Here is a 16,283-nt window from a genome sequence, read left to right as displayed (position 1 = left end):
GCGTCGGATGGCGTGTTGGGTGAAAACCTTGGCTTTGACCGAAGAAAGTACCATGCAGTTGCATAGAGGTGTTGGCCTCGACTGCTGAGGACTCTCCTTGATGACCATGTGGCAACTGCTTCCTTGTTTGCTTCTCACATCATTGGAGGATCATGAGGGAATGCACGATAGTGGTCAGCACGGATGTAGGACGTCCGTGTTTGTTAGTCGTGCCCGGTATGGGTGTCGGTGTTGACCGGTCGTGGCCCTGCATGAGAAGGTGTGTAAGGGCATCCAGTTTGGGTCGCTCTTGACTTGGAGTTGACGGGCAAACCGGTTTGTTCCTTCAATGTCGTTTCATCTCCTCGAGGTCGATGCCACGTGTAACGCATCGGTTCGGGCTATCATATTGGCTATTCTACAGCCGTTGGATCAAAGAGATCTGAGTCATACATTTTCCTTTAAATAGGGACACTGGTTGAGTGAGTCCTCGCCATTCACTCGATCCTTGAGTCTTTGCTTGTGATCTCAAAAACCTCAACTACCAACCAGCCGAGTCCCTAAGCCTTCTTTTCTCATTCAGACACTAGGTAAAGGACTCCCGCCTTCAATCATGTCATTCTCGAACTCAGGACCCGAGTGCTATAAACTCCCTACCTGGAGTGACACTAGAAGTTCCTCTTCCACCTCATCCAATAGTGAGAGTAATAACATTGATGCTTGGAGCTCCCCTCGGGCGCCTAGCATCCAAGTACTAAGGGAGAAGACCACCCTAGGAGGAGCTGAGCATGACCGACGAGGCAAAGATTCTCCTAATGAAAGTATTGGCTCCATGACTCCAAGGGCCAATGCCATGGGGAACGCCCCTGTGTTTCCTGAAGTGGTGGAGCTAGAGGAAGTTGAAGAACCTACTCTCGAGAAGTGAGCTGAGGCGTGACATTAATGTGTTTCTCCTGCTCTGATTTTGATAGTGACCTCAGAAAATTGCAAGTGAGGTCTCTTTCCGAGATGTACCATACCACAGCGGCTATAGGGTTAGAATCCCCTGTGTTGGTGACTGGCCATGGCAGGCCGCTGAGAGGGAGGTGTATGTTCATGAGCACTACCTCAACTTCAACCTCTGTTTCCCTTTGCCTCATCTTATCCCTGAAATCTTCAACCACTACAACATTTCCCTTAGTCAACTTGCTTCGAATGTTGTTAGGACCATAGTGGTTGTGTTGGTGATGGCTCGCCTACGAGGTGTGTTCGTGACCCTAGAAGTCTTTCAAGGTATGTTCGCCTTGAGGAAGCATCCCAAAGGGGACATTCTATGGTACTTCTAGGGTCGACGAGGTAGGGTAGTGGACAACCCGTCGCAATCCACAACTAGAAGAAGAAATATTTCTTCATTCGTTGTCCAAAGGAATGGTCCTTCCGATCTGATTGGAGGACACCAGACTCACTGGTCGAGAGGATCAAGCCATACAACGGCAAGGAGGAGTCGGTCGTGATGACTCAGATATGACTGACTGAGATGATTCACGCCAGGCCCTTAATAACGGAGGAAGCCTTGGTGTCGGCTGGCCTCAACCCTGCCCCTTTGGTATGGACACTCCTGTTGTCAGCTGACTGTGTTATCTGTTTAACCTTCCTTGTCTTTCCTCTATCATAGACTGCCTTTCTTTGTTGCAGAAATGGATGGCGGCTTGAAGGATAGGCTTCTGCAGGCAGCGATGGCAAAGTCCAGGAAGGGCCCGATCGAGGGGACATCGAGGAGGCCGAGCGAGAAGGAACCGCCTCGGGCAAAGGGAGTTGTCGAGACTGAGAAGAGGAGGTCGGCCACACCCAAGTGGCTAGCCGATGCCCCTCAATACTAGAGGGCGAAGAGGTTGGCAATGAGGAACTGCCGAACTGAGGGTACTATTGGAGGTTCTCGACAGTTGGGGCCTCATTCCTCAGATCCGCGCAATGACATCCTATTGGCAGCGCATCGGCTATTCCGCCTGAGCTGGAACGTCAAGTAGGGAAACTCTCTCAATAACCCAAGCATCGATTGAGCTTTAGTCACTGGGATGCTACCCATGGGAGATCAACACTTGTGAACCCAACTCTCCATCCAGGCAGTTCGAGACACTCTGCTCGACAAGTTGGCTGAGGTAAGGCTTGATCTTCATTTTCTTAGTGCTACTCTCCTGCTACTTAGGTTTCTTCAACTGACGAAGGTTCCTTGTGCCTTTGTAGACTCTTGTGTCATCAGCTTGTGTGATAAGGTGGGGGTTTTTCTACAATAGCTCTGATTGTCGCAAGAGGAGAATGAGCAACTGAAGTGCCAGCTGGACAAGGAGCAGGGAGGCCACTATCAAGGCAGCCCGTAGAGAGCACGAGCGCCACAAAAAGCTTGAGGCCAAGGTGGCAAATAAGATGGAGCAGTTGAGGGCTGCCAGGGCCTCCTTGGACGAGGCGGAGCAAAAGCTTCAGGAGGCCTCCGTCCAATCCGTGAAGGAGTACAAGGCCTCTAAGGCCCACAAGGATGATCTAACCGAGTTCAGTGCTACTTCTTACTTAGAGGGGAGTGAGGATACTAAATCTCAAGTGTTGGAGCTCCTCTCGGATTTCAATGTCAGCCAGTTGGGCCCTTGTCTCCCAGGTCAACAAGCGGCCGAGGGCGATGTTGAGCAGCCTGGGCAATAGGAGGTGGCTGATGAGCACATTGACATCAAGGCTGAATGACACTCATGTAGGGTTGTGGCTCCCTCTGGATAGCTTTTTGCTTCTTTTTGTTAAGGGCTCGACCTCCCCTATTAGAGATCTCTTTTTTGTAAAGGAAAGTTGAATGAACATATTGAATGCATATATAAGCCTTTTGATTTCTTATGAGTTTCTCCTTTGTCAAAATAGTGCCTTTATCTTTATATTCTTTGCTTTTTTCTTTTCTTTCTCGTGCAAGGGGCCAATGCCTCCCCCGAAGAGGCATCTTTTTACAAAGAGACTCGTAACTCTTGGCTTAGCTACTCATGAAGGCATTCCTCCTTAAGGTTGTTAAGCTGAGGTCAACTTTCATTGTCGAGGTTTCGGGACCCACTTCCTTAGTAAGAAGGAAGGGAGGCAATTGCCTTAGCCTGCCTGACGTATTCTTTCTTAAGGGTTTAATGAGTGGACTCATGCATGGCCGAGGCCCAGCGAATGGTGCTCAGCCAAGGCCACAGAGTGCCTTTGCCTTGAGGTAGCATTATTCGTTTAGTGTGTTTGTTCATCGCATTTTGTGTTAAGTGGTGGGCCGATGCTTACTCAAAGACTCACTTCTTTGGAGGGTCTCTAAGGCCAAGGCTGATGTCAAAGGCTGCTCATTATCAATGACCGAGGTCCCATAAGATTTCGCCTTGGATAAAGAAGGCGACTAGGCGTATGACCCCCTAAGAGTTGTATGCCTTGGGCTGACGTCCAGTCTGTATGTATAACCTTGGTGAAGGTTGTGTGTTACGGTCGATCGTTTGGTTGAGCGGTCCTAGTAATTAGATGAGATGAGGACGTTTACAATAAAGTGACTCAAGCTAATGTGAAAGGAACTTGCATACTTTATTCACAAAGTTTCCAACTTTCCACTAGTCATATTTCCATCATTGATAATACATTCAAATGTCCTCGGAGTTCTAGGTGCAAGGCATTGGTTTTCCACTCACAAACAGAGTGCAGGCAGACCAAGGCTTCTCATCATCTCTAGTGGTCTAGTCGAAGGCTTGGCTGAAGGTGCATTCGATCAAAGGGTATGCTGGTGCTAGTGCTAGTGCTTTCATGGTGGGCTCAACACAACTCATACTGTCTCCTTGGGCTTGGGCTTGGTGTGTTGGTTCGTCCCTGAGGTTAAGCCTTCCCCAGCAGTAAGGCTCCTCAGTTCTCACCTTTTAGCATTGCAGTGTAGTATTGTCTGGCAACTTGTTGGTCCCCCTTGACTACTCTCACACCATGTTCAATGGGGAATTTCATGGCAAGGTGATAGGACGAGATGGTTGCCTTGAGTGCAAGAAGGGTTCACCTCCCTATAATGGCATTATATGGGGAGCCTATCTTCACGACCAAGAGCATGGTCATCTGTGTGACTTTCCGAGGCTCGATCCCTATCGTGATTGGCAAGGTTATCTTCCCCTTAGGTTTAATGACTGCTCTGGAGAATCCTACTGGTGGCATGTTTTCAAGTTGCAACCAATCAGGTGCCAGTTGCATCTTCTTATACGTGTTGTAGAACAAGATATCGCCCGATGAGCCGTTGTCTACAAGGACTCTCCTCACCACATAGTTGGCGATGGTGATAGACACCACCAGTGCATCGCCGTAGGGTAGTGAGACCCCTTATAGGTCATCGTCGATGAAGAAAATGACATCTTCCAACCTCAGTCTTTTAGGTGTAGGGCTTTGGATGTTAAACTGTCGGGCGTATGCCTTTCGGGCCGAAGCCGATGCTCTGCCCAATGTTGAGCCCCCAACGGTGACATCAATAACTCCAGCTAAGGGGTGATGGGCCAAGGGCCCGGCTTGCTGCTGTTGTTGCAAGGACGAGGCGCTGACGTCGCCTTCAACATACTCTCTTAGGTACTTGCGGCGGATGAGGGATTCGATATCATCCTAGAGTTCGTAGCAGTCTTCAATATCATGGCCAATGCCGTGATGGTACTTGCAATACTTCTTGGGGGTTTCCTCTTTTGAGATTCCTTTTTAGTTTAGTTGTCTACTTCATGTATTCCTCCTTCCCTACTTGCATTAGTATATGTGTTCGAGAGGAATTTAGAGGTGTATATATGTTGAAGAAAGGGGCCGACGACCTCTTCACTCTGTCTTTGTTGGTGTGGCCATGGCCACGGCCTTCCCTTTCCTTCCTCTTCTTGTTCGTGGCCCCTCGGTTAGGCTTGGCCTCTGGTTCTTAGAGGCGCTTGCTAGCCTCAACCTCCTCGGCGGTGATGTATTTTTGTGCCTTCTTCAAGAACTCGGCCCTGTTCTTGGGTGGAGTCTTGGAGATGGACCACTTGAGGGATCCGGGCTGAATGTCGTTGATGGCCTTGTGAATGGAGACTGAGGGGTCAAGATCCCTTACTTTGAGTTCTTCCTACTTGAACTGGTTGTATGCCCGGAGGCTCTCCCTATGTTTCTGCTTGCTTGACATTAGAGAGGCGATGGTCTTTTGACACCGTTGGCTGTTGATGAAGTGGGAAAGGAAGAGATCAATAGATTGGTCCCAAGAGTTGATGGACCGAGAGGGGAGCATGGAGAACCATCTGCGTGTTGCTCCCTTGAAGGTGACTTGGAAGGCTCGGCAATCAGGGTGTTGGAGTACCCATAGAGGAACATGAATGCCCTGAAGCTCTCCAAGTGGTCATTTGGATATGTACTCCCACTGTAATTCTCTAGAGTGGGAGCTTTGAAATGAGGCGAGAGCGGCTCCGAGGTGATGGAGTCAGTGAAGGCGTGCATCCGGGTGGACGAGGGGTTTTGACTGGCGGAGGCATCACCTTTGCCCTCCTTTACATGCAATATTTGATCTTGGATGGTGCCTCTGTGCCTGAAGATCGGTGAGGTGTCAATCGATGGGGGCTTGGATCTCATCCAGGTCCTCCTTTATGTGGGATAGGTTGACCCTATTCCTGGAGTGCTCAAATGTTGGCACCTCTTGAGCCTTGGAGCTCGACAATCATTGAGGAGATCGTGAAGATCAGATATCGATGGGGGAGAAACGTAGCGTCGACCTATAGCCATCGGAGGAGGACTGTAGTGGATAGAGCACCCACTATCATCCTGGTTGCTCTCTGCATGGCGATGATGGCGGTCATGGTCCCTATGGTTGTCATGGGACCCCATTGGATCACCTTTATGGCTAGGGAGTCAAGAGGTCTTTGACGGGGGCTTGCTAGCCTGTCGACGTTGAGGGGTCGGCCTTCCCTGGGCCGATCAGGCGTTGGCCTAGTGGAACATGAGTGGATTGTCCACTATATTGTCCCTAGCCTCCAACAGGGCAGCCACCTTGCGGGCAGCCTCCTATCGGATGCCTCACCTCATCCAACCTTTGGGCTTGGTTGTCTAACCTATCGAGGACTATCTTGAATTGGTCCATAGTGGCTAAGTTCTGAGCATTTTGTGTGTGGTGTTGTTTATTGGCCATGTCGGATATTTGATTAATTAAGTTAAGTTATTTCTTAATGGGAAGTCTTGAAAACGTTCCCACAGACGACACCAATTAATTGTTGTTGCCAAAGATGAGGCTGAGCACAACAAGGGAATTTCACTGGTGTTCGAGGTTGATGGGTCCAACCTATAAGTAGGAAAAAAATGCACACCAGAGGCCCCGGGTTTTATCCTAGGGGCGGAGACTCTGACGGTTAGCGTCCATTAACGTTCGACTCAAAGCTTAGTCCTTAACATTGGGCAAATTTCTTAAAGTACCCCTAAATTTTAGAAAATTGATTTATCCACCCCTACTATTGAGAAATTGACTTAAAGTAAGTACCCTATAAGTTTATGACATTTGACTAAATCCTCTTTGCTGTTAGTGTCCATTAACAAAAAAAAATGTAAAAGACTATTTTACCCATCATTCGTCTTTAAATTTTCAAAATATAACATTTGAATAAAACTTGTGATTATTGGAAATGTAAGCACCAAACCTAATACCCTACACCCTTCTTTTCAATTAAAAATGTAGTGTACAAAAGTCTCTTAAAAAATTCCAAGCCATTTCAGAAAATAATTGAAACTTAGCAACAATAGGTCCAATCAAAACACCAATGATCTTAGTAATGGAGAACCAATTCTTTGATCACATGTTTGGGAGGATGAAATGAATCAACCCACTCTCCGGATAAACCATAATCGCCACTACTAATCCCTCGGTTTCTTCATCGTCTTTCTATTATGTCATTTCTTCAGTTCATGCATTGTTTTCTTTCTCGAATGACATTCTTTGTCCATCACCACATTATGTTGAAGAAACCATGTACTTTTATGTTTGTTTGAGGGTTTAAGTGTGTTTTGGTTGTGTTTCCAAGTGGTTATTGTTAGTTTTATCGTTAAGAAATGGACATTTTGTAGCATCGGAGTTTGCTTGTTTTTTAGGTTATTTTCTGTATATTTTCTCCCCAAAGTTTGCAGACAAGGCTTCTGAACTACGTTTTGATTTATTAGTTCTTTAGTTATGTTTTTCTAGGATTTGTGATTCTAGGCTAAGAGGAGGGAAAAGGTAAATCATGGATCATGGATGATGATGTTAGCATTTCAAATTTTGTTGAATTATATTTTGAAAATTTAAAGAATAATGAAAGGCAAAATCCATCACAGGGTGATTTTGAGTTTTAAAAAATTATGCAAGTCACATGATGTCACATGTGAACAAATTATGACGAAATATAGTAAAAAAAACTTGTAGATACTTTAAGACAATCTATAAACAATAGGGATAGAGTTAGTCAATTTCTTAAAACTTAGGGATACTTTAAGAAATTTGTCTTTAATTTTTTGAATTGTTTTCTAAAGAAGATAATGAAAAATTCATTTGAGATTTGGTTTGAATTACATATATTAAGACACTTTTGTGCTTCAGTGAGTCATATATTAAGAGACTGGTATGTTCAAATTGTGGAAGAAGGCTTCTTAGATGAATCATCACTTTTGTATGATTTTTCTTTCTTTTGTTTTTTGTTTAGAATAATATAGTTGATGTGTCAGCAAATCCCTACTGCCACGTTTGGCTTAGTAGAAAATAAGAGAAATATGAAATTGGGGGTAAGTTTTCAAGAAATTTTGTGAAAATTTTTAATAACTTTTAACTTTATGTTTCTCACTTGTTTTTCTATTAAACCAAGCATAACGTAAATGAAAACTACATACATTACCAATGCATAGTTTGGACAATCTAGTAATTCACATAGCTGCTCGATCCTACATACTACATACTACATACTAGAGGTAGGGCTGTTCATAACAAGACCCAAACCAACCAACTCGGTATGATCCAACCCGAGTTGGTCGGTTTTTCTTCAGCACTGGTCAGTTTCGGGTTATAAAAAAACATAAACCAATGGTTCGGTTCGGTTATGAAAACCAAAACCTAACCAACTTAGATATATATTATATATAATATATTTCAAATATATATTATATATACCTGATATATTTCAGTTTTACTATATATATATTTCAATTTTAATATATATTTGTGGAAATATATATATCAAGTTTATTTCAAAAATATACATATTATATATAAAATTTCTGATATATAAAATATCAGTTTTAATCTATCAAATCATTTTTAATTTCCAGGCATCCAGTCTTTGCTTTCTTAGACTTGAATCCTTTACCGTTCACACCGAGAGAATCATTCACAAAACTGACCCAAACCGATTCAAACCGACTAGGTCGGTTTTACTTAATACTGGGTTGGTTTAGGTTTCATTTTTAGGTAAACCGACCGGGTCGGTGGGTTGGAAAAACACCAGTAAACTGACCCAACCCGACCCGTGAACAAACCTAACTAGAGGTGCCAGCTAGCTTGCTTGTTTATAGTCTTTGTCCGGTTAGTAGAGATTAGCTAATGGTGCAAGCAGTTTGATTGTCCCAATTCAAGAATTTTAGCTACCTCAAGCTAGAGTTTGGGTTAGGGTTCATTCTAATTAAAAAAAAAAACAATCATAAATTGAACCTTCAGATAACGGTGCAAGTTCGGTTGGGAATTTGTTAAACTTACAATGAACTCAAAGCCGAAACCCAATCCAATATACTTTTTTTTACCATGTACTTTGGAGGTAGTCTTACTATAGGGCTTATTAAATTTTTCAGAAATATATATTTAAGTCCAACTTTATAAAATACTCATGTTCTAATTCTATTCTTTCACTATTCATCTTCTTCCACCTGAATTTAATTTAGACTTTAGATTCAAGCCAATGGTAGCAAATTAAGCATGCCCTGATTGGTTCATTGAGGGTAGTCTCACTTTCGGACACTTACTTTGTTGCTACTAGTTCATGGGAAATGGTCTTAAATGCACATATATAGAAATTTAAGTCAACGTTTAAAAAAAATGACTCAGTAACAAAACCATTCTAGCCACCGGTTTTCAGGTCGACAGTCCAACCATCAAATTCTAACAAACAAATTAAAAAAATAACAAATAATTAAAAATAAAAATGATAAAAAATTGTTGAACGGGTCGACTGTTCTACAATTTGACCGCCTAGATCAATGGGTTGTTGACTTTTTCAATGATTTTTGGCCAAAAACTGGGTTTGGGGTAAAATGGAATCAGTTGCCTGGATGGTTCTTGGGCCTAATAGTCAAACTGTCCAAATCAACAGCAATTCGAAAACCTTAGTTCAAGTACTAAAGCAATTTACCTTTTTATCATTTACACTCAATAATTCAATATAGTTTAAAACTTAAAATTATTTAAATTGGGCAACCTCACTTACACTCCCACCTAGGGTTGTTCATAATAAGACCCAAACTGACCAACCCGGTCTGATCCAACTTGAGTTGGCTGGGTTTTCTTCAGCACTGATCGATTTCAGGTTGCAAAAAAACATAAACCGATGGTTCGGTAGATATATATTATATATAATATATTTCAGATATATTATAAATATATATATCTGATATATTTCAATTTTAATATATATTTCAGATATATATTTATGATTATATATATATATATATATATATATATTTCAGCTTTGTTTTAGAAATATACATATTATATATAAAATTTCTGATATATAAAATATTAGTTTTAATCCATCAAATCATTCTTAATTTCCAAGCATCCAACCTTTGCTTTCTTAGACTTGAATCCTTTACCTTTCACACCAAGAAATCATTCACAAAATCGACCCAAACCAACCCAAACTGATTCAAACTGACCAAATCGGTTTTACTTAGTACTGGGTCGATTTCGATTTTATTTCTAGGTAAACCAACCAGATTGGGTCGGTTGAAAAAATGCCAGTAAACCGACCCAACCCGACCCGTGAACAACCCTACTCCCACCTCTAATCAAGATAATAGTTAATAAACCAATTCATTGTTATATTTACATTAGTAGCCTATTCGCCTTAAAAAATATTGTTTTATTAAAGTATGGTGGTGTTCGACAATATGGTTGATTTTGTTTCTAAAAATAAAAACAATTGCCACATCAGCAAACTTATATTGTTTTTGTTGATGTGGCAGTTAAAAATAAACCAACTATATATTGTCAACACTCCATGTATATGGAAAAACAAATTTAGCTGGCTTACAAACCGATTCCGTCCAGTCCAATTTCCTACCCACAAACTCTACCCACATGCCCAACCAACGTGATTTGGGAACATCTCCTAATAAATGACAAAAGGAGATTTTCCTGTAGTGTAATGTGAGCAGGGAGGGATGTGGGAAGAGTCCGGGGTAGGAAATCCGAACCCGGTTCTATCAGATTCAATTTGCGGGTCCGATCTATTTCCGGTCTAATCTCATGTGGTTTGCGTAATTGCGTGCCCAAATTGTCATAAATGAAATAGGTGAGGGCCATTTTGGTCCCGATGAACCAATTTGCATCTTATTACCGTGTTCGGATAAATCAAGACACAGAAACGGGAATCTCCTTCGGCAAATTCTGATTCCCTCTAAATTCACTTTTTATCCATGTCGAGGAGAATATTTCCTTCACTTCAGTTTGAGACGTTGAGTACTTACTTGAAGGGTATAATCGTCATTGTGGCTTTCAACAAATACCGATTGCCGAAAATCAACCAAGGAATCCAGTGGTTGCCAAAAGCAGAAACAATCACCCGCCAATTCCCGAATAATTTACTCTGTGACCGTGACCCCACCTGTTAAACCTCGATCAAGTTAATTACTCCCCTGCCGTCCACGTCAGCTTCAAGAGTCTACTCTACCCGCAACTGATCAAACGACCGTTTCTCTTCCCAAAAACCTGTTCGACCTTTAACGACACATTAACTCTCTGGCCACGGAGCTGTTAAACGTAGTTCATCTCCTTCTCCGAGCCTCGAACCTACGTTCCGAACCGAAAACCAAAGCGAAAATATCACAGCTTCGGAAACCGAGGCTTAGCTTCGGATATTTGATCACGAGTTCGGTGGCGAGAAGACTGGTTTTTGATTTTCGATTTCTCTCGAGGCGGTGAAAGCGCACAGAGATTTTTTGTTTCCCTTCGTTAAAGGTCGAGCTGTTCTACTTGAGTTATGCTCTCACTTCTGATGATCAGAAAGCCCTAAGTCCTTGCTAGATTAATATAAAGTGTTTACTTCGAAAGAGTTCTCGCTTACTGTTAAGCTGCAAAGTTTCTGATCTTTATTGTAAAAATTCGACAATTTGAACCGTCTGTGCAGTCTGGGTTTGAGTTTGGTTCGGTGCTGTTGCTCGGGGAGATGATTCTTGGACTTTGTTTTGAAGATCATAGCCTTCTGTTTCAATCCCTTCTTTGTTTTGGTTAAGTTGGTGGTTGTTTTAGTTGCTCAAGTTGTAATTAGGCTGTGAGATATGGAGATCAAGTTTGCGTTGAAACCAGAATCAGTAATGTAGTCTTTGATCCGTCTGGAAAGTAGGATCTGAGGTGAGATTTTTCGAAAGCAGGTCTTTATGATCATCTTTTTACCAAGTTTCTTTCCCGACTCTGGTCTATATATTTCTTTCTATGGATTGAAGTGGTTTGAATTATTCTTTACGAGATCACTAACACAAAATACCTGATTATATGGGCTAATTGTGACCGTTGCAGCTACCAGTCGGTTCTTCAGTTTCCTTTTTATGTTTCTTTTGCCAGTATTGGAACCTAACCATGGCACAGAGCAACTGGGAAGCAGATAAGATGTATTGCACCGTTCTAGTTTTTCCATTTTTCCTGTTAAATTCTTAGCAAATTTTGTTTTTCTTTGCTTCATTGTCATTAATATTAGAAAACAATTGTTGTTCTGATCGTCTTTTTGGTTTACATACTAGGCTTGATGTTTATATTTACGATTATCTGTTAAAAAGAAATTTGCATGCCTCTGCAAAGGCTTTTATGTCCGAAGGAAAAGTTGCTGCAGATCCAGTAGGTAATAATGTTATCTGATGCTTGACTAATTATTACTTTATATTTCAAGATTCTCTCGTGATCAAATTGGGTCTTCTAGATAGGATCAAACTGTATCTAACTCGTGGCTTGAAAGTGCAGCAATTGATGCACCTGGAGGATTTCTGTTTGAATGGTGGTCTGTGTTTTGGGACATCTTTATTGCAAGGACAAATGAGAAGCATTCTGAGGTTGCTGCAGCATATATAGAGGTTCCTTTATAAATATAGCACTATAGCAGTTATTTTTGTGCCCTCCTTAATGGGATAATTTTATTGGAATATTTTAGGGAAGTGGTTAACTGAACCTTCCCAGAATTTCTTCATGATACATAGGCACAACAAATGAAAGCAAGAGAGCATCAACAACAGCTTCAAATGCAGCAGTTGCAGCTCATGCAGCAACGCCATGCTCAGTTGCAACGCAGGGATGGTCCTACTCTTGGGGGTCCGATAAATCCTATGAACTCTGAGGGAATGCTGGGTCAGTCTACAGCCACTGTTTTGGCTGCAAAAATGTATGAAGAAAGGATGAAACATCCTCACTCCATGGATGCAGAAACATCCCCACAATTTATTGATGCTAGTAGGATGGCCCTTTTAAAATCAGCAACTAATCATGCAGGGTAATAACTTAGTCATAGACCTTTTCTTCTGTGTATGTTCTTATGTCTGCCTGTTTCCTTGAATTGTTGGTACATTGTTCATTTTACTTACTCTTATTGCTGACACAGCCCATTGGTCCAAGGTAATTCGGGAGGTGTGTCTGCAGCATTGCAACAAATGCAGGCACGAACTCAGCAGACCACTGTAACCACTTGAACTATGCCTTATTCCTTTTGCTGTTTTTTTTTTTTTTTCCTTTTTTAGATTTTGTACATCTGCTGCCACAGTGTCTGAATTGTAGAAAATGTTTTGGCATTATAGGATATTAAGGGTGAAGTGAACTTGGGTGTAACTCAAAGATCTATGCCTATGGATCCTTCATCAATCTATGGACAAGGAATTATGCAACCAAAAACTGGATTAGCCAGTGCAGGTATGTTTACTTGATTCTCTAGAATAAAATTTGTAATTTTTGCATGGAGAAATTGAGAGTGAACTATGAGTTTTGCATGGATTGACCCTATGATTTAGATATGAATAAGTTGTATCTTAGAGGTTGGGTGGTCAAAGGTCCTTCATGTAATTAGAAATTATTGGGATGTATACATATATACATGTGTGTGCATTATATCATTTACATAATGTATAATTATATGTATATATATGGTTTATATTAGGTCTAATTTATATTTTTTATTTCAGTTTTTAAATTTCTATAATAAAAAAAGCTATAAATTGGGATTTGAGGCCAAAAGGGGGGGGGGGGTTTAGAAATTTATGGCCGACCAAGGTTCAAAATTTTGATACATATCGTATCGGAGCCTTCCCGAATGCCCCTACAGGGGGTGTTTCAGGCCAGTGAGTGGTTCAGGGGGTAGATCGGCCTTAAACTGGCCCCTCCGAACCAGATTCGAAAAAATATAAAAAAACAAGAAAACAGTACCGATGCAGGCCGATACATCCTACTGGCGTATCGCCCTGTATCGATATTTTGAACCTTGTGGCCAACATAAAAAAGATCATCCCAATTGGATAACTGAGCGCAAAGTTATGGCCTCCGGAAGTTTTCAATACATTGTGAGTTGTAACCTGTGACTGGGTTGAACAGTTCAACCGCCAGGGTTGGCAGGTCTCTGATCAAGTCAATGGTTTTTTATCAATTTCTGGGTTTTAGGAAAAGCGGACCCAAAGAATGGATCGAGTGACGTTTGGATGGTTCAACCATCTGGGTCAACGGTGGGTTGAAAACATTGATCCATCCACAAAGGTGTTGGTCCCTGACAAGGAGATGCAGCACCTTGTCATATTTATAGGCACAAGTTTTCAAACTGATTATGCAGCATCTTTGTTCTGCAAACCAGTCTCCTTTGTCAGTGAATTGGGGTAAAAAACCTATGATTATTCTTTGACACCAAGCAACACCTTGACACCTCCTCCCCAAAAGATAGATGGTGTTAGTCTTTTCTGTAAGTTGTTTGGATGTTTTTCCTTATTCCTGATCTCCCTCTATTTTTTTGTTGCTTGTTTTCTGTAGAATTTCTCATCTTTTTTTGCACACCACTAGTTTCCAATTCTGTGTTCTCCTTTGTTTATCTTCTTTCAAGTATTTATAATCATGCTGCCTTTATGATTAGAAATGGTGAGAGTGACATGCTGTTATCACATGGTCATTAGATGCTGGGGCTAGCTCTAGATATGGAACTTTAGCCCTTTCACTCTACCTCAAAGGATAACTTGACGCTTCTATTTCTGAATTTGATATGAGGAAGTACAATGACAATGATCATGGTCTGTCTCCACCGATGATAATTAGTAGAAGTTCAGGACTGTTATCAGTCTTGAACCCTAATGGATTTCAGGTTCGAAAATAAGAAGAAAGGTAAAGAGGAGAGAGGAGGAAGAGGGAGGAGAAGCGGTAGGGCACAAGAGTTGAAAGGAGGAGCAGAAGCTTAATGTTCTGCCGCTGCCACTTTAATTAATATTTATAGGTTATGCTCATTACATGGAAATGACAGATCTGCCCTTAGTTTTTACATAACATAATATAGCAAAATAAGACTGAAATAAATAACAACTGAAACAACTAAATGACCAACGAATAACCCTAAAAAGACTAGAACACCTTCTACCCTACGAACATAGTGGGACCGTAGCTGTGGGGCCCACATCAGTGTTCTCTACACTCCCCCTCAAGTTGGGAATAAATGTTTATCATTCCCAACTTGGATAGATCCGCCTCTAGCTTCTTCCGTGGTACAACTTTGGTGAGGATATCTGCCAACTGCATGTTGGAGGTGATGTACGGGAGACACACTTCTTGTGATGAGACCCTCTCTCGTATAAAGTGTCGATCAACTTCAATATGTTTAGTTTTGTCATGCTCCACCGGGTTGTGTGCAGTTGAAAAACAGTCCTAGAAGTATGGAACTGTGCTAGAAAACCAGAAAAACTAACAAGAGAAGATTAGAGAAGAAGAAAGAGAGAGAGAGCTGCGGCAAGGAGAGTTAGAGGATGAGGAGTTCGAACTTAACCTCTCTCTAACACTCTAATACTCTTTTATTAAGTTAATCTTTGATAAATTACAGAGAGGCCCTTAAGTGGGCAGAAAAATACAAAAAACAGAACACTACAGAGTATGGGCCCAGAATAAGGCCCATAACAGAGAGAAACATAATATAACATGAAGTGACAGTCTATGGGCCATTTTTCCCATCTCCTCTACACTCCCCCTCAAGCTGAGCATAGATGTTAATCATGCCCAGCTTGCCAGTGTCATGATGAAGCCTTGCCTTGGAAATGCCCTTGGTGAGAAAGTCTGCCAATTGTCCTTCAAAAGTAATGAATGGAAGACACACTTCACCGGAGGAGACTCTTTCTCGAATAAAGTGTCAATCAACTTCAATATGTTTGGTTCGATCATGTTGTACCGGGTTGTGAGCAATGTTGATGGCAGCCTGATTATCACAATACAACATCATGGGTTTGTCATGATTAATCCCAAGTTCTTCCATTAAGGACCTTAGCCACAACAATTTCGAGACTCCATGTGCCATGGCTCTATACTCTGCTTCTGCAGAGGATCGGGCCACAATAGATTGTTTCTTACTCCTCCAAGAGACAACATTACCAGCCACCAGACTGCAATACCCTGAAGTAGATCTTCTATCATCAATATTTCTAGCCCAATCAACATCAGTATAGGCTTCCTTTTCCTGGAGAGCCTTTCAGATAGCACAAAATCCGTTCTGCTGCTGCCATATGAGTATCTCTAGGAGCATGCATTAATTGGCTAATGCAACTGACAGCATACGCAATATCTGGCCTAGTCATGCACAGGTACAGAAGCTTCCCAAGAAGTCTCTGAAAGACCCCTTTGTCTTCCAACAAAGTTCCATCCGAAGCTGAAAGTTTGCGACTCATCAATGGGAGTTGCAGCTGATCTTGCACCTAGTTTTCCAATTTCAGACAACAAATCAAGAACATATTTCCTTTGGGAAGTAAGAATCCCATCCTTGGATCTGGCAACTTCTATGCCAAGGAAGTATCTCAACTCCCCCAAATCCTTAATCTCAAATTCTGTATGGAGGAAAGACTTAAGGGCCAGAATGCCTGAGGCATCA

The 16,283-nt window shown here is 41.9% G+C and overlaps 1 protein-coding gene across 7 annotated transcripts in view; it reads left to right on the top strand.

The window, feature by feature from the left end:
* The first annotated feature begins 11,092 nt into the window (after positions 1-11,092).
* Positions 11,093-16,283, top strand: part of LOC148874769 (transcriptional corepressor LEUNIG_HOMOLOG-like) — a 36,946-nt gene continuing 31,755 nt past the window's right edge. For 2 of the 7 annotated variants that reach the window (XM_088963692.1, XM_088963689.1), the window contains exons 1-7: positions 11,093-11,557; positions 11,723-11,814; positions 11,944-12,041; positions 12,161-12,270; positions 12,394-12,683; positions 12,792-12,867; positions 12,985-13,096. In XM_088963692.1, the coding sequence (XP_088819818.1) occupies positions 11,783-11,814; positions 11,944-12,041; positions 12,161-12,270; positions 12,394-12,683; positions 12,792-12,867; positions 12,985-13,096 (718 nt within the window). In that variant the 5' untranslated portion in view covers positions 11,093-11,557; positions 11,723-11,782. Of the gene's footprint in view, positions 11,558-11,722; positions 11,815-11,943; positions 12,042-12,160; positions 12,271-12,347; positions 12,684-12,791; positions 12,868-12,984; positions 13,097-16,283 lie in introns of all 7 variants that reach the window. The other 5 variants (XM_088963693.1, XM_088963690.1, XM_088963694.1 and 2 more) reach the window with 3 other exon arrangements.

Source organism: Nelumbo lutea, chromosome 1, assembly GCF_056320005.1.
Source record: "Nelumbo lutea isolate HS-2025 chromosome 1, American lotus-T2T, whole genome shotgun sequence".
Taxonomy (NCBI): Eukaryota; Viridiplantae; Streptophyta; class Magnoliopsida; order Proteales; family Nelumbonaceae; genus Nelumbo; species Nelumbo lutea.
The sequence above is the reverse complement of the archived record's forward strand: the minus strand, read 5'-3'. Positions and strand labels throughout refer to the sequence as shown.